This window comes from Merops nubicus, unplaced genomic scaffold, assembly GCF_000691845.1.
Source record: "Merops nubicus isolate BGI_N331 unplaced genomic scaffold, ASM69184v1 scaffold11793, whole genome shotgun sequence".
In the NCBI taxonomy this organism is placed as follows: Eukaryota; Metazoa; Chordata; class Aves; order Coraciiformes; family Meropidae; genus Merops; species Merops nubicus.
This window is the reverse complement of record NW_008598293.1, coordinates 10,143-28,705: the sequence shown is the minus strand read 5'-3', so window position 1 is coordinate 28,705 and position 18,563 is coordinate 10,143. Positions and strand designations below refer to the sequence as shown.

Below are 18,563 nucleotides of genomic sequence, written 5' to 3'. Positions count from 1 at the left end.
TAAACTGCAATATAAGACTTAGAATACGAAAAATGTATTTTAATAAAAAAATATGGATACAGTTCATCTGCAGAAGTTTCAAACCTTCTGTTTATGTTGATGTGAGCTACAAGGGAGCTTTGGACACTGAAAACGATGAATCCTCTCTTGTTCCCTAGGGTGTAAGCGGTGGTTTTGGAGATGAACAAGATCCCTGGCTATCAAAACTGGTTGCTCGGCCAGGTAACTGCAAGAAAAGTGTTAGTTTAACAAAAGTCATCATATCCAACTGTGCATCACACTCATTTCAGAGGATGAGAGACTCCCTCAAGAAAAAAAAACAAATCAGACCATTTCTGGTTAAAAGTCTCCAGCAGAACTAAAAATGGAACGAAACTTCCTAAAGTGACCTCCTAAAAATATCTCTGACTGGTTTCACAGGAGTGGGTTTATTTCACTAGCCATGGGTGTGAAATAAACATGGGTCTCCAAATGCCACTGTCTCCAAATATCCAAATCCAGAGAGAGCCACAGATCTCTTAGAAGAAGCTTCTTTGCTGCACTGACTCAGCTTTCTCATCATTACATTCTTCTATAGGTGTTTTACTGACAGCCTTACTGTTGGGCTTTTTCTGCCTGCCTCCAGATACACTGTGCACCATGTGCTACACAGTGGGAAAACCAAATGGCCCCTGATGTCTCAGACAGCAAATAATTTTTCTATGGAGGTTGTTTTTGGGAAGGTTTAAACAGTGTATACTCTGTTTCCAAACAAAAGGCCTGCTGTTTCTTGAGGCCTTAATATGATTTTTCCAAAACATATGAATTTTTCTGAATCCAAAGCTGTGCGCATTTTACATACAGAAAACCAGTAAGATGTCTCCATAGCAGGTTGATGAGGGAGTCTAAGACCAGGGACTTGTAGGCATAATCACCCATGCATTTGAATAAGCTTCCAATAAGTGATTGAGTAGTTCTGGAGATAGCTGGTCATATGTTGCCTCAATTTATCCAGTTTCAGATTAATATTTTAGCAACAAAACAGTTCATGCTAAACATTTCTGAATAGAAAATCACTGCTTTTGAAATACTTGTACATGATCTCGTGTAAGTGGATTTAAGCCCCTTATCATAATCTCTGGAAATTTTAAATGCCTTAATCCTACAGTGCAGTTAGTGTATTATGGAAACTTTTGAAATGGCATATTTAAGTAATCAATAAACCCATGCAACTAGATTTAGGTTGTGCTAAGATCTTATAGCTGCTCCATAGATGCTGCACTGATTTTCGTGATTCTCAGAAGTACATAAGTATGAGCTAGACAAGAACATTCAATATACTGAGAAGGAGAAAATTTTGCTATTTCTTACCTCTACTAGTGGATGCCAGTGGGTTATGGGTTTACGTGGGTAAGCCAACATTTCATTCCAATGATCTCTTCCAAGCCCTTCAGCATCAATTCCTGTCCGACATACCCCAATGACCTCATTGTGCCCTACTCTGAGAATTGCAGAGAGGCAGAATTTTTTTAATAAAAATGGTTTTAATAACACCTGATGTATAATTCTGTTTACTGCTTTAGTGCAGCACAGAATACATATCCAAAAAAATTTTTCACATTATTTATTACTGATATTAGTTTTAGTGGTAATATAGTAATATTAAGTTCTCTAATGGTAGCATCAAAACCCTCCAGCCACTACCAGAGTGCTTCCAGCAGCTATTTTGTGGGAGAGGAATGTGAAGGAAAAAAATCAGGGAATATATTTCTTGCTGCAAATCTTTCAGACATCAGTTCACACTGTATCTCCCAGCCCTAACTGTTGTGGTTATTGGAGCTTCAGTCAAAAATGTGAAAGGGAAAAGGCATAGCTGTAATAGGCTATACCTTAGTATTTCACACTCCTGGCAGTGCCACAGATTTGTTGAGGGACTCTGGAAAGTAATTTTCTATAGCTTGTCTATACGTACCTTAGGTTAATGTTTCCTAACTTCCTCTTAGCAAGTGCTTTGAAAGGAGCAGCTAAAGAAAACTGAAAGTGTGCAAGCTGCCGTGCTATCCTCTCTTAATGGCACCACAGTGTCCCTTTCACATCTGACTGAGAAACCTGACTTTCACATCCTGACAGAACTTGGAGGACTATCAGGAATCTCATGGCAAGAAAAAACGATCTGAAGGTTTGTGTTACTAAATTGGGCTTTCACTGTTTATTTGCCCTGCAATCTCAAGAGCTCATTACTAATAGCACTTGAATGAAGCAGACTTGGCTCGGGCATGATTCTGTCAGTCACTGTCTGGTTTAACATGCAGTCCTTGAGCCACTCTGAGCAGGAGACTTCCTGGCAGTTCTCAGTGAAGACACAGATAATTGAGGCTCAGATGTATTGTCAGAGAGGACAATACGAAGGCTGTAAAGCTTCTTTATTAAGTCAACTGAAGAATTAACTATGACTTAATTTAACAAGGTAATTAACATCTAAATTTTCTTCTTTTTTCACATACCTGCCACATAAGTGGAAATTTGAGGTGTGAGGGCCTTTTTTAAAATGGGAGACATATCCGATCTATAAAGCTTTTGCATAGTCCAGCTACTAGATGGGGACATGTATGCCAAGGCTAGTGGCCCATAAAGTTTGAGACATGTTTCTTCCTCATCACATTTATTTATGATCCAGATAAAATGGTCTGAGTTCTAAAAGGTGTGGAAGCTTTAAACCTCTTCAGGAAAAGACCTGAAGGCTTTATTTTTTGTGACACTGAACCTGCTTGAATGTTCAAGGAGGTCGCTGGCAACAATCAGGTAACTTCTCACTGAAGATTAATGGCCAGAAAGCAAACTGTGCTTACCGATCGTAATCCATCACTGCAATGGAGAGGCTGACCTGGTCCACATTTTCTGGAGGAATATCAAAGATGATGGCCTCGTTATATACGGGATTGAGGGTGTTCTTCTTCGTGGTCGTTTTCCGCTTTTTTAGTCTTCGACCCTCACACATCAATGACACTTTGACATATGGATCTGAGTAATAGATAATCAGTTGTGTGCATTTGGTCCCAAAGTCATTTAAATGTGTAGTATAAGAGCAATATTTCTTTGTAGCAATGTCATATTGGTAAAACAAAAGATTACAAAGATTTTAGTGACTCCGGCAAACATTACTTTCAATATGCTGGCAATGCAAAGGAAACGTATAGGCATTCCAAGACACAGAGACATATTGACTGCCAGAGCAAAGGTAGCCAGTATATCTGAACACGGGCCATACCCATTCTCCTGCTGCTTCCATTTCACAATGGTGTTGAACACACAAAACCCAGGGAGTTCCTATTTGTCCCCTTCCTGAACAGACTCTGCCTTGTTATTTAAAAAATAAGTGGATTCACCTGATGCACCAGTTATATCCATTGCTTTGAGGTTCCTACATTTGATGACTGTTAATGTCATTCTCCCAGCAGTAGGCAAATAACAGAGGGAAAACATGATCTCACCCAAATCTATGCTTTCCTGAAAAAGAAAATAAATTATTAGAAATATGATCATACTGCCAAAAGTTCCGTTCAGGTCATGCAAAAATTTAGAATTTATATTTTAACATGGAGAGACTTCTTCTGCTATCTCAGAAGGGGTCTTTGATCAAGATGTTCTTGACTCAGATTCCATTATCCCCAGTCAATAGAAAGAAATCTAGTGGGATATTTAGTTCACACACATTTACATGCATTTTAGCCACTGGAATTTATGTAGATTTATTTCTGCACACATGTATGCATATGAAAAGTTTATCCTAAGTGCTTTGAAAAGATTAATGTGCCTGTAAAAGTTATTTGCTATTGCTTTTACTGTGCTTTGAGGGTTTGTTCTCTTCTAGAAGAAAAACGAAGCAAAGCAAAGCAGTAGCATTTACAACTTTCCTGGCTCAAGAAAAACTTTTCAGAGGTTAATATAGTCATAAAGATACGTAAGATCCATATGGATCTTACTAACCCTCACAAAGAGATAGTTTCTATGTTGAGAGAATGTCCGGTGAATTCGTGAAATATGTTGCTTAGATACTACAATGCTTGAGAAAAGTAATCTAAAGAAGAGAGGTTCCATCAGTTCTTACTTTCTGTTCTCAGTTACATAATTATCCTAATACCACAAAAGTTTGGTTATTGATATATTAGTTATGTTCTAAATTCTTCCTGTTCTAAGATTTTAAATGACTCCCCCTCAAAAAAGCCCAAAGAAAACTGCATATTAAAAACAATATAGGATTTTTAAATACAAGTTTGTAAGGAGCACGTAAGGAAGTCACTTCTGTAAGGCAGCCACCCTCAAGCATGCTCATTTGATCTTAAAGGATTTTTTTTTTTTTTTGACTACTACTAAAAATTTTATTTTTAATATCTCAGTTTCAATATTTTATCTGAGAGTACAAATTTGTTTGAGAACTGCTGGATTTATGGTATAACTGTACCAGCATCAGAAGGCAAGCATTTTTAAATGACACAGCCTAAAATAATGATTGCTGTGTAGGTGACAAATATATTGCTCATAGTTACGAGACAGACTGGAGCTTCTTATCCACTTTTTTCAGCTGCTTATATGAATAGTTTTATTGACTTCCTTTGGATTAATACTCTGTAAATTGAAATAGGTACTTCAAATCTTTTCTGAGTAAAGATGGACTTAATCACAAGCTTCAGGGTTTTTTTTTTGGTTTGTGTGTTTGTTTCCCCTGCATTGCAGACTACAGCTCAAAGAACGGAGTTTTAGAATAGCTTTACATTCTCTGTTGCACTGTTAATAAAATATTGAGTTTTTTGTAGGTTGGTCAATTCACATGTTCTGTCATTTTACCAGGATTCTGCCTAAGAATTAATAGATTAATAAGCATGTGAACATGCACTGTGGACAAATTTTATGTTTGTCAGAATTTCACGTTTCTCAGGATTTCAAAATTATCTCATTCAGTCCTCAAAGGATAAATATATGGATTTGACATCTCCTTAGTCCAATGCCTTACTTTGCCATACAGAGTGCAGACTTTTGTGCCACAGAGTACATTAACAAACCCACTTTTCTATTTCAGAGAACAGAAACATAACCCCCATTTTCAAAAAGGGTAAGAAGGAAGAACCAGAGAACTCATTTTCACACTTATGCCTGTAGAAGTAGCAGCATTTCTACAGAGGCTGTGCTCCCTACTCACAAAAAAGGATAAACAGGGGAGGGGTGCAAGGAGAGGTTTGAAGCCCTTATAGGTGAACATCAGTTAGCATGATTGAATTTTTAGAACATTGTTGCTGGAGAAAGTTTTGCTGTCTCTTAGTCCAGTTGATTTTCCCAGTTGTTGCCATTAAACGCAATAGAGGAGACAACTTTTATCTAGGAACCTCTGCAAATTAAGTGAGGAAGTTGGAGACCCTTCAGCATTCAGGGTACTTTCTTCTCACAGACCAATACCTATAATCCTGAACTGAATACGAAAAAGTATTTACTGACTACACTGATAGTGAAAGAACATCCATAGCCTTCCTCCTATACTCCCAAGATCTTAACTGTTTTCCTATGCTAGCTTGAGTGAAAAGCTTACAGGGCGTTGATATGTGAAGTAAGTGATGTATTTTCTTTTTTTCCCTTAGTTTTCAAGTTTTGCAATTCAAACAAAGTCATAAAAAAGCAACTTGCTATGGATTCTTACAATGAGCTATGGAAATGGAGCTAAACCAGTTATATATTTTTATTGTTACTAATGTGTCACTTATTTCTATGATTTAAATAACAAGCATTTCTGCAATTAATACTTCATTAGAAATTAAATTGTCACAAAAATTTCTTTGTCGCTATTTTCATTATCTTTCAGATTACCATAATCCACAGTAAGTAATCATTTTAATTCTTAATCTCAATTTTAATTTTAATATCCAGCTATTAATTTTAAGTGTTTAAAGATTGCATGTAAGAATAGCATAGAAAAATATGAAGGGCAGCATGAATTTATTTTGTACTTGATTCCTAAACAAGTGATTAAGAATTTTTTTTTCATTTCATTTTCCTGCTGTATTTTGAGTAAGCTTCTGTATTAAGTAATCATAATTTGCTAGATGTCAAAGAAGATATTTTAGCATTTACATTTGTAGACTTTTAGCTGTTCCCTTTAGTCACTGTGAAAATTGCTTTGCTCTATGCTATGTAAATTTAAAGAAAAAGGCATTGGCAGAACTTGACCTTTGGATTAGCTGCATACTGCAGGAAGATAATTCTCCCAAAGGACAGATTTATGTTCCTTCTTCCTCTGTTTAGAAACGTATTTTATATATATATTCCTGCTTTCCAATAAAGTTACTCAACTCAAGCTCCAAGAACCCGGGATGAAATAAGACATAATGATAACTGCTGAGGGTTGGGTGGAAAGAAATAAAAGGACAATCTGTCCCCTCAGATAGTTAGGTAAGAATGTATTAAGGCATTTCTGGTTTTGAGTTATAAATCAAGAGCTACAAGAAAGATAGGAAAGAGCAATACAGAGATCTACCAGACTGTTTCTCATCTATACATTTAGAATTTGATGGTATTCATGCTATTTCAGAAATTTTCAAAAGTTACATGAGGCTTGGAGAGCTAGTTCTGTTACCTCTCAAGGGGATTTTACTTTGAAAACCTTGTCCCCACAGCTAATATTTATTTTCCTCTCCTGTTATTCTTTGCTTATTGAACCCAGTTCTTTTTCGACCTCCCAGCACCACTTCCTGGTTGACATGTTGTCCTGGGAAATGAATCTATGAGGTCTGTGTTTGCTTGCCTTTGTGGAAGACAGTACGGAAGCAGTGGGGCCTGTTGCTCTGTAATGCCAGTGACACCTGCTTATGAGGGCATAATCCTTCTTTTTGCCTGACCATCTGATTGCTCTGGGTAAGTGAAGCCGCTGATTGCAGTCTTGATTGCATAGAGAGGACACCCTAAGCTAGAGCTAGAGCTATGGGTCCAGCAGGCTGAACGCTCTCTATAGAAGCCCAGAAAGCCTCCTGGGTGCTTCTTTTGTTACTCTCTCTGTTCATAACCGTCTGTCTTGTGCACCAGGGGGCTAGTTTCATCTTGCCAGGCATTTCCTGCTTCAGAACAGCTGAGAACAGAGGTTCTTCTGTGAGTTAACTGTGGCATCTACCAGCACATAAATGAAACAAAATGTAGGTGGCTCCCCATATAAAGATCCTCTTCCAAAGCAGCAATGCATTGACCGCAAAGAGACTATTTGCACTGAGAAACTCAGAGAGCACTTAGGGCACACAGCAGGTCAGTCAAGGCATGCATCTTAGCATAGCTACTGTGGTAGCACCTGGATGCAACGATATTATCATCCCTTAAGGAAACCATATTCTTCATTTATCTAATATCTGTTACTTTTAATATAGACTGAAGGTAGTAGTTTGCCAGCAGCAAAGCAAAATATTCAAATCATTTGATGTTTCAAATTAAAAGAACCATTCAAAAATAATAATAAACCTTCCCTGCTTTCAGTAACTGGACAGAAACCCACCCTTTCTCCATCATCTTTCTACTTATCACCCAGAGTACCAAAACTAAATCAAAAACCTCAACAAATTTCCTGTAAAGACTGACTCAGAGTATTCTTTCATCTGCTCAGCAGCAGGTGATCACATGAATCCTTTATATCACTGCCCTGGAGTAGAAATGACAAGTGCCAGCTATTCTTGGCTTTAAGGGGTCTCTTCCCAATGTAGAGATGATAAATTTTTTTTTATACTGACAAGCTTTTACTCTTTCACACCTGTTTAATATTTTGTTAAAACTTTTATGTACTTTTCCAGAAACACAGTCTAAGTCCATTCTGATGAGGTTGGTGAACTGTAGGGCATAGCACACTACACTGCTGGTGACATTTCCTGATGGTGCTGCTCTTTGACCACTAAGAGATAGGACAATCCTTATAATGTGGCCTCAAAGTTTGACTACCATCTTTTTGCATATCATGAGGTGACATATCAGGTCAGCTCTATACCACTAGTGCCTTACTCAGAGTAAGGTCCAGCAGGCCATTTTTGTCCACTTATAAAATAGTGAATCATGGAGAAAACTAAGCAAAGATAATGCCTGCAATTGCTCTGGGTGAACTGCAGAGGCAGGCCTCATTCTTGTTTGATCAGGAATTCATAAGAAACTCTTTCTATAACAGAGGTCAACAGCTAGCAGGATTGATTTCACAAACAAGAAAATGGCAGCACTGAAATGCCTGGTGTTGAAAAGCTAAATAATAATCAAGTTCTGTCCGATTATATGAAAAAATTCAAGAGGCTACAGATATACAGCAGCTCAATGACTACCATGTCCAACAGACTACCACCATGCTGGAAATGGCTTTCATATAAATTCTGACCCTATTTTTTTTTATATTTGCATGCTTTCTTATAATTGGTTATACTACCAGAGTTCATAGAATACCTTTGGAAAAAAAAGATGTTTCTGACAGTCCCTTGCCAATTGTTTTAGGCAAGGGTGTTAGAGACAGAGATTTCCAAAGCAATCAATAATTTTAAAAAGTATACTAGGCAGCTAATAACTTTTAAACCTGAAAAGTGTTACATGACAAGAGGTGGTCTTTTTGCCTAAACAATTTTACAACGTTGAGTATTTGCACTCAAGTGCTTGTTAGAAATCCTAATGAATGCGTTTTCTTTTTTTAAAGTATGTGGTATATTTTGATAGTAACAAAACCTCAGAAATGTATGTAAAATACACAAGCACTTTGCAAAAACAGAAGCTAGATTAATTGAGTAAACAAACCATTTAATATTATTTCTTTGCCTCTGATGTTATGAATTAATTTCCTAAAATGTATAAAGAACTTCAGTTTTCCAATATATTGAACAACCTTCAGGGATCGTGGTTCAAATCTGCCTCAAATTTATTATTATTATTTTTTAAATTAATCAAACGAACAGAAGTAAATTATGGATTTTTTTTATTGAAAATTAAATCACTCATGTCTGAGCAAAATTTAGGGATATTAATATCATCAGATATCTGTATGGTTCTTTTCTACAACCAGTGTTACACCAAATTTACCTTGAAAATTTAACATTACAAAATGAAAATGCTTTAGCACTTAAAATAGATACATGCTACATACTTTTACAAGAGCTGTAGGTTTTTAACATAACAGTGAAACAATATGAATGAAAAATTAAAGAAACAAAATACAAACTACGAAAGATGAAGAAATATCAACAGTTGAAAATCATAAGAAGAAAAATGAGTGTGTGTGGGCCAATCCTGCACTTTTATAAAATAGTTTTAAATCATTATTATGAACAAAACTAAAGAAGTATTCAAACTGTAGATTCCTGCAGAGTCACCGGTTTTATGGCCAAAAGTGATGACTCAGCGCAAACATCCAGTCTGATTTTCCCCACACTGTATTTCCTGTACCAAATAAAAACCCTTTCTGGATGTGTGAGCAAGTTTTTAAAAATTGTGTTAACGACTGACAGACAATCTCTGCATAGCAGAGAATCTCCTGATTTCCAGTGGTAACTTTCTTAGAATCACAGAATCATAGAATCATTTTGGTTGGAAAAGACCTTTAATATCATTTAGTCCAACCATTAATCTAGCACAGCCAAATCCTTCACTAGTAAAATGCTGCAGTTCATTTCCTTGGCAAATCTGTCTAGTAGGTGTTCAACTCCGACACTGCAGAGCTTTGTATCATAAATAATTGGTTCTTTCCAAGCAGGTGATAGGAATTATTTTTACCCTCACTCTAGAAAGTTCATCTCTATGGACCAGACATTCCACAGTTAGTGTAAAACACTCAAAGCTGAGGAGAGTATACTTCTGCTGTGTTTTTAAAGTTTCTGACTAATCATTAGATCTATCACTTCTACCATTTTCTATCATCTACCAATTAGCAACAGTATGAGCAGATCACTGGGTGTAGGAAGCATGTCTGAACAAAAGGCTGAAAAACTTCATAGAACATACAACAAAACGGAGCAGAAGGAAAAAACATGAGAGGAATATATTTGCAGAACAGCCTCTTGAATCCTGTGTTCTACTGTGTAAGGACGGACCTTCCTACACAGACAGGCAGTTTCTTTTTTAAGAATCTTTAGAACATCAAAGCATGCTTGCCTGGAGCACAGTTATTTTCCACTAACTGTAGAACCAGCTAGATCTGTTTTTTCAAGGCTTAAGTCAAGTCAAATTGACTCTGGCGAGCATTTGCTAGTTATTTAATTGTTAGTGACTTTGGTAAACTTCAGATATGATGCTTAAGACTACAATTCCCCATTGATTAACATTTTATTCACTGTGCAGGATTGGCTCCTTCATCTCACAGATTCTGAAATGGCAGAACTTGAAACCTTTATTACTAACCAATTTTATCTACGTGAAACAGCTGAAGTAAAACACAAGCCAGCTCACTGCACAAGTAGTAACTGGACATCTTACAGGAGGGTTTCATTTTGCCAGGAAAAGTAAATTCAATCGGTTTCTTATATAATTTTCTGAGAATAGTGTAAGGATTGTCAAAGCTGATGCAGCAACCCAACACTAGAATACATATTGATTTTATGGGTTTATTGTTAATGGTTTAAGTGGAGACAAATTATTCATACACATGGAATACTGTCTGAAATGCTGAAATAAAAAAAAAACTTCAGGCTTTCTCTTAAACTTCATAGATAGCAAAACACTATAGGAATTATGAGAATGGAGCACTATAACTGCATGTACTAACCCTTAGTAAGGAAGAAATTTGAATTAGAATTCAGAGTCAAGATTAGTAACCATTTTCATATAGATATACATTAGTATCTGTCCCAACAGAATAATTTGGTATGGCATTTCAATCTGCTCAAAACCAGTGATGAACAGTCCACAGATTCTAATCTGCTGAAACCATTCTAGTTATCAGCTAAAAATCACAGACACTTATCTGTTGCAAAGGACCAGTGAGCATTCTTAAAATATTAAAGATAATATCAAAGCTAGAAGAAATTTAAAAAACTATTACCAGGCTAGTATTTCAAGACTTAAATACAGATTCAATTTTAAGCTTGAGAACACAGTTCTTAAAATTCACCTGAAATCTGGGCTTGATAACTAAGCCTACAGTGGTTTTCTGGAGGTGTGCCAGAGGCTGTTCAGACCAGTTTGGTAGACCCAGAAGTTAAAATAAATAGCTAGTTTTGTGAATTTGTGTTCAAAACCTGTCTCTACTGTGCTCTGCTCCCTAATATTTCTCCTTCCTTAAGAAACACATTGTTTATACTCAAACTTGTGAACAAATACCTTTCCTCTTTGTCCATCTAGTCATGAAATCCTAGACTTCCCAGTCTACCAGGTATGAACAGCATGACAACATTTGGGAAAAGAGGCATGGGTAGTCTCCAGCTCTACTGAAGAGATGGGATGACGTTTCTGTAACTGAAGCAGTGCTGCTTCTGAAGTACTGCTCTCTCCTCTGTTCATCCCTACTGTGGAAGTCCAGCTCATACTTAGAACCAGGGACGATTCAGACTGTTTTGGATATCTCCACAGAACAAGAGATGGGAAAAGTTCTATATAAGCAACACAGTAGTTAAAACCCAAACAAACCAACCACAACCCCCCCGACCCCCATTTATTTTTTTAATTTTGCTCTCTCAAATTCCAGCTAGGGAAGATAAGTTTGGATTTCAAGGTTAAAAAAGACTATGTTTAGTAGCCTATCATCTATCCTGTCATTCATGAACAGGCATCCTTTTCTTGCCTGCAACAATAAACACATAATTTCTATTTTCTAACTCTACTTGCTTGTGCCTCTTGAGTTTTGCTAGTAACCAGCAGCAACAGATACATCCCCTGAGGGCCAGGGCAGCCAGCAAAGAGCATTTTAAACTTCAAGAATTTTCAGCGTCTCTCTCTTCCTTTACATGATTCCCAACCTATGAAAATCTGCTAACAAGAGCAAGACAGGCCCTGTTCCTTAATACACGGTCATTTTGAAAGACAGGGTATTTTGCTAACAGGAAGATGTTAATTGTTCTGGTTAAGCAGTGACTTTTGTGATGTACTATTTAATTAATAAACCTAATTTATATTTTCACAGTGAGCCATAAGGGTTAAGGTATGTTCCCAGAAGATATTTTAGCAATTCAATTTTATGGCTACTTAAGCATCTTATTCTCTCTGCTCACAGGAATATATTGCCAACTTTTTTTTTTTCCCCCCTTCCAGACTCTGCTGATAAACAGGATACTCTGCCACAAACTACAAAAGAGAAATGAAAATATCACATTAATGCTTTTGGAACACATTACTTACTGTGGTGGCACAGTGGATGTCTTTCCATACATTGGCTTCCCTGGAGAGATCTGAGACTTCAAAAAGGTTATCAAGAATAACTTCCCCAATCATGTCATGTCTAGAAAATCTGTCAAAATCATAAACACTGAAATGTAATTTTCTGTTGCTGAGTTGATCATAGGCTACAGGAAACTGAAAGGTTTCATCAAAGACAGGATTTAATGTCTTTCTGTGGACTCGTGTCTGAAACTTCTTTTTCCTATCTGGAAGCAGATAAATCTTAACGTAGGGGTCAGATGTTCCTGTGAAGTCTTTAGCAGGCAGATCTAAGGCTTTGATAATTGTGACAGCCAGAAGTTCATTCTCATAATCATAACGGAGAATGAAATTAAGTTTTCCACATGTTTTCACATCTTCTTGTTGCCCATCAGAATCCACGGACTTCTGTTTGTAGAGTTCTGGTTTTATTCTTCCAATGCTGGTTGTCGTCTCTCCCCTTTGCAAAACTGGATCTGTCCCCATGTTAAAATCAACACTGGACACTTGCATCTGCCTTGGCAAGTGCCTCCTGAAAGAATTGTGCCTGCACACATACACACACACACAAAACAAGCCATGGTTAAGAAAAGAGATAGCTATTACCAAGTAGAAAATACAAGAAGATCAGATTAGTAAGGTTTTCTTTCTTTAAAATAATTTTAAAATAATCCCTCCCTACCCCCGAAGTCTTCTGAAAATGTAAAAACACCCTTGAAAGAAAATGGTCATTCAGAATGAACTTCTTGGCCCAAGACACACCCAGTGTCCTGGCAATACATATATTTATTTTATAACCTTATTTATAAACTGGATTATGGTTATGTCACAGAACAAGTTGATAGCTCCAACGTTACTTGGTCTCACTGTGCTAGGGCCTGAATAAAGTATAGTCACACAGAAAAAAAAAATCAGTTGCAGAATTGCCACCAGTACTTCCTGGGTTTTGGAGGCATTCTTTGGTGGTTTTCCAATTAAAGATTTCCCAAGCTTCACACTGATCACTCTGAAATGTGCCTGAAAAGGCCCTGAAGAGCTGTGTGTGGAGGTTTTCAGCATAGTGCTTTGCTAGCCTGCAACATTTTGTATAAACCTGCTCAGTATTTACCACACCGGGGCACAGGCTGCCCTCTGCAATCATACTGGGAACATTCTGTTCTGGCTGTAATACATTTCAAAGTTTTGGTTAACATTTTTCAAAGATAATTTATAATTTTTTTTTCTTCTGTTCCTACACTCTGCTGTGTAGTGTATTAGAAACCTCTTAGCAAGGAACAATATGTAGAAATCCTTGTGATTCTGAATAGTGTTGCATAAGCATACGTATTAATGGGCTTATCTTGACTCATGAGCATCAGTGGAAATTTGTGCCTTTCCTGCTAGGCGTAAAATCAAACCCCTGGCATGCCATACAGGCTTACAGTAGTATAAAAACACTGGTCAAACACCTTCATAGAAAATCATCAGCAGATGCCATTATGATCACACTGTCCAGTTTATTTTTTGGACACTTTCACATTTCCTTGCTACTTCACTATCCCAATAATCTGCACTGGAAAAGCACAGCACCTCCTCCTGTGAGTGTACTCAGTTGCCATTAAAAACCAATTTGTCAGAATTTCCTCTGCTTTTTGCAATCAATTGCTTATTAATGCCAAATGCAGCTTTGCCTTATTGCTTGATTTCCCTGCAGTGTTGTGTTCTGAAAACAAGAGGTGTCACAGCTGTGTGTTTCTTTCTTTAAATCAGAAATGCAAATTGTCCATATGAAAACAACCAGGACTCGTTTCATAGACATTATTTGTATTTTTTCTGTAAGTGAGGTGGTTGCAGAAGACACAAAGTGCAAAACTACCACAGTTCAGCAGAGCAGAGATACAAGAGAGAATCTGCAGCCATTAAATAATAGAAAAGAATGTTTCCCCTTCTGGCAGTTTCAGTACTGCTAGGTGCAGGGAGCGGTCCTATCATATCCCAAGAACAGGGGAGACCTGATTTGAGGTAGCTCCAAATATCCAGGTGTTTTGATCTGAAATTTATATAAACTATACACCCCCCTCATAACACATTCTACCTTTCTTTGTAAACGTTAAATCTCTCTGAATTCATAGTATACAATGTCCACACTGGAACGGAGTGAGGAATGGAGAGGCCCTAACTAGTCAGAAAAGTACAATACTGTCCTCAGGGAGTTTCAGGGCTGCCCTTGTGTCTTAGCCTTCCAAGAAATCCAGCCTTGTAGCAGTGCTATAAACAGGGAAGGAACTAAACTTCACCCAAAATGTAGTGGCAAGAAACATTTGGGCATGCAGCGATTCAGGCACTAGCTCTGTAGTATCTTTGACTCATAATGAAGTCCAGGAAGACCTGTGTTGCTGCTGCTTCTACCTGTGCTAATGAAACCTTTGTAGGTAAGCCTTCCTGGGTGCTCCTCACACTTGCAGCTGTAGCACTATGATGCCCAGACAATCATGTTCAAACCCTGTCCTAGACAAGCAGTGAAGAAAACCGCCTAGGCAGGAGAAACGTGAAGCTGACTGTATGGCATTCCCAGTTTGAGTAAAAACGGATACACGACAAATTCTCTTTTCCTCGACTTCTCTTGCATTTATGAAGATCTGCGTTACTCCTTACAAAAATAACATATAACTCCCCAAGTCTTTTATTTCTAAGGCACCAATCTTCTTTCAAATTTTAAAACTTTATTCATATAAGATACTCTAGTGAATATAGCCATTGTTGCAAGATGTCACTAAGTAGAACAGTGCAGCTGCATGGCTGTTCCCCATGGGAACCAGCAGCACTTCGGCTCTGGTAATCAAAAGTCCTAATTACATACTGCTTAGTATCTGTTCTGAGTCACAGCATTTCACCAAGATAGCTAATTGGTCTGTTAATTATTAAGATGCTTCATTGTTGTTATAGCAACATATTTATCTTCCTTTGTTCTGCAGTAACAAAGGAATTAATGACTGTGATAATGAAGTACAAGGATGTCAGGCAACCAGGTCGTGAAAATGCAATGAAGCTACTAATAGTCCAAATCCAGGCACTTCAACTTCTACTGGGTCTTACACATAGCACTCCTATAATAGACATGGTTTCTATAACTTAGAACAAATACATTTTGAGTGATAGTATATCTGTATATAAAACTCTAACATAAAATTGTGCTAGTGTGAAGCTGATTTCTAACTCAGTAAGATTGCTATACATATGGCAAAAGAGAAGGACAGGATTCTGATTTATGATATGACTTGATATTTATGAGGGGTGGCCTGGTCTAGCATTCCGAGATGGCATTAGATCAAACTCTTGGACCAAATCCATTAATGGACACCTGTGGTATTTAGACAGAATAGAGGTTCCTGTCTCACCCTTGCAATCACTGAAGTCAACAGACCTGTCTGGTTTTCTTAACCTTAATATTCTCAAGCACCTCACTTTTGCCTTTGTGTCTCTTGGGAACAAACTTACTCTTTGCAGAGCTAAGTGACAAGCTCCTCTCCCACCTAATCCCAAAGCGCAAAAAGCATGTCCTCTAAAAATTCAGGTGAACATTTGAAGAAATTAATATCATAGAAGCAGTAAACTATATCAAAGAATTCTTTCACAAAGTACTGGGAAGAGTCGTTCTCAGTAACACAGCGCAAAAATGTTTGCAAATGAACACCACTGATGCAGGACTTCTTCTATCATAGTTTACTCCTTAATTGGGATCAAGAACTAAAGAGCTTTTGTTTGATTGTTTGATATTTTTTTTTCTTTTTAACAAGCAGATCTTCTCATAGTATCAGGAGCTATGAAAATTATATACTTCTAATTAAGCAGAAACATATAATTTCCTTACACTAACATGTCACTATGTTAAATGTACAGTCTGTGCAAAGTGATCAGGCACGTTTTATTATTGCTCTGAATGGCTGCTTAAAATCCTTATGCTTCAATTACAATGACTTAATATGATTCCATTGCTTTTATTAGGAGCTGATGGTTGCATAAACCTGTCACAGAACTGGTTACATCCTTTTACACGCCCCAGATCAGGTGAGGCCATTGCAGAGGAGACAATCCAGACAGCAAACATTTCTCTTAGATTGTCAATGGAATACATTTAGGTGATGGTGCATCTGGATCACTCAGGACTCCTGGGTACCATCTTATTTAGAAGTCCTCAGTGAAGAACACCAGAATCAGCTTTTAGTAGTTTTGTGATCCAGCATCCTGCAACACAATGAAGGAGTAATCCAGAAAGTGGGTCTAATGTTCAGCCTTCATCTCATACATGATATTCTTGGCAGCAATAAAAAATACGGGCTGCCAGAAGGTTAAGACCCCCTTAAGGTAAGGAGTATATAAAAAAATGCACCTACAAACACAGAAACAATCATTTCTGGGTAATTTTTAAGACAGACCTCATTCTAAAAATGTTTTGTAGCAGTGGTGCATATTTTTTCAGCAAACTGTAAAGGAAGGTCATGCCTCCAAACACCCTGCTATTAACTGGCTAAGGTCGGACAGTCAGGGTTACTCAAAAACAAGGAACTGTGCCTCTCAGGAGAGATTTAACACTCATAATCTAGAGAGGATTAAAACCCAAAGATCCCTCACAAAGTTACCAACATATGCAGAAAGAGTAGGATTGATGACAGGTTTTAATTTTGCAAAACTGTCCTTGGCTTCACAGATATTTTACATGCATTTAGATCACAGTCCAAATCACTCTAGAGGTCTGTGGGAGTATTTTCACAGCCTGAAGTAGCTCTGGATCACTTCCCAGGAACTTCTTTCTTCCCCTATAGTACCACAGGGACTATTCCATTTGCCAGCCAGACATTTCTTCTGTCTGTTCAGGGAGTCAGACAGTCTGATTACCTACAGATTCACCTGTTGGTACACGAAGGATGAAAACTCTTCCAATTAATATCCTATTAGGTAACAGCAAGTTGTGTAATATCATTGTCATGCTAAACTGTATCAGTTTTGGCCTCTCTGCATTTAGTATGTAAGTTGTTGTCCCAGTATTTTGGCAATGTTCCTCAGAGTGGTTTGGATACTGTGCTCTCTCTCTTAGCAGATGGATATAGTAGTTGGAGCCAGGCACAGCCAGGGCAATGTGGCTTAAAGCCAGCTGTACAGTCTCCTAATTCAGGAGATGCTTCAGCCACTAAAGCCTGTTAGACCTCCCCTGGCTGGAGTGGTCTCATTTTTGCAAGCCTCTTGTGGTTGCCTGTTGGCTGTTCCACACTGTTGGAATAGCTGGGAAAAAGCACTCCAGCACTCATCACCACAGTGAGTGCACTGAGCTGGCAAAACACCGTCTCAGGGACTCACAGAAGGACAGTAAAGTATGTGACCACTAAATGTGCCTTCTCCAAGCTTCCAGCCTGTGCCTCCAATGATAATTGTGAATGTGAGTCTTTTCCCCCTTTTGCTTTGTAACATGCTCATTTAGTAAATGGTTTATTGAGGGAAAGCTACTTTCTATACGGTATTTTTATTCTAACTTATGGCATTATGCAATACTTCAGGTGTCTCCTTATTTTCCCATTGTTTATAAAACATTCCTCTTTTTTTTTAACAGAAAGTGATTTTTGCAGTTCACTGTTTGTTTTCCATGCACTAAATTTTCTGACAGTATTTGAAGAAAATTCTGTTTGAAACCGTAGCTCACTGCACACATCTTCACTACTTTTCAATATAAAGGAAGACTTACAACAAAAGAAAAGTTTGTGTCCCTCACTGTAATACAAAAGAAATCACTTCAGGAATTCTACATGCCTGTAACTTATTTAAAGATTTATATAGAATCTGTACTGTTTTAATATCAGGCCACAAAAATCTACATTTTTAGTCTGGGATTTTAACCCCTTTGTAAGTGGCAAACCATGTTTTAAAGAAAAGGGCCATCAACAAATCTGTCACTTAGCAGAGAAGGAAACTTTCAGCTGCAAAAGCAACTGCTGTATCTATAAAAATACCTTTGTGAAAAGCTAGACTGGCAGTATTTTAAAAAATAACATTGAAATAGATTTTTGTACACACAAAAAAAATGGAAATGATTAAAGTAGCAACATATGTATTCACAAAGTAGTAGAAGATGTAGACTTGACCTCCATATGTTAAAATAATGATGTAATTGAAGGCACACAGTATGTTTCAGAATATTCTGTTCACAGGACATTGAGGCTTTGCCTTCACAAGACTGCTGTTTCACCTGTAACTGTTAAGAATTCAGTAGATAATCC

At 37.5% G+C, this 18,563-nt stretch overlaps 1 protein-coding gene across 1 annotated transcript in view; it reads right to left on the bottom strand.

Moving 5' to 3' along the window:
* Positions 1 to 154: 154 nt before the first annotated feature.
* The window catches only part of SYT10 (synaptotagmin X), a gene marked incomplete at its 5' end in the record, with an annotated part of 18,867 nt that continues 458 nt past the window's right edge, over positions 155 to 18,563 (bottom strand). Inside the window, 5 exons of the mRNA XM_008937004.1 lie at positions 155 to 226; positions 1,351 to 1,480; positions 2,829 to 3,000; positions 3,366 to 3,486; positions 12,298 to 12,862. Coding sequence (XP_008935252.1) covers positions 155 to 226; positions 1,351 to 1,480; positions 2,829 to 3,000; positions 3,366 to 3,486; positions 12,298 to 12,862 — 1,060 coding nt within the window. The remainder of the gene's footprint in view (positions 227 to 1,350; positions 1,481 to 2,828; positions 3,001 to 3,365; positions 3,487 to 12,297; positions 12,863 to 18,563) is intronic.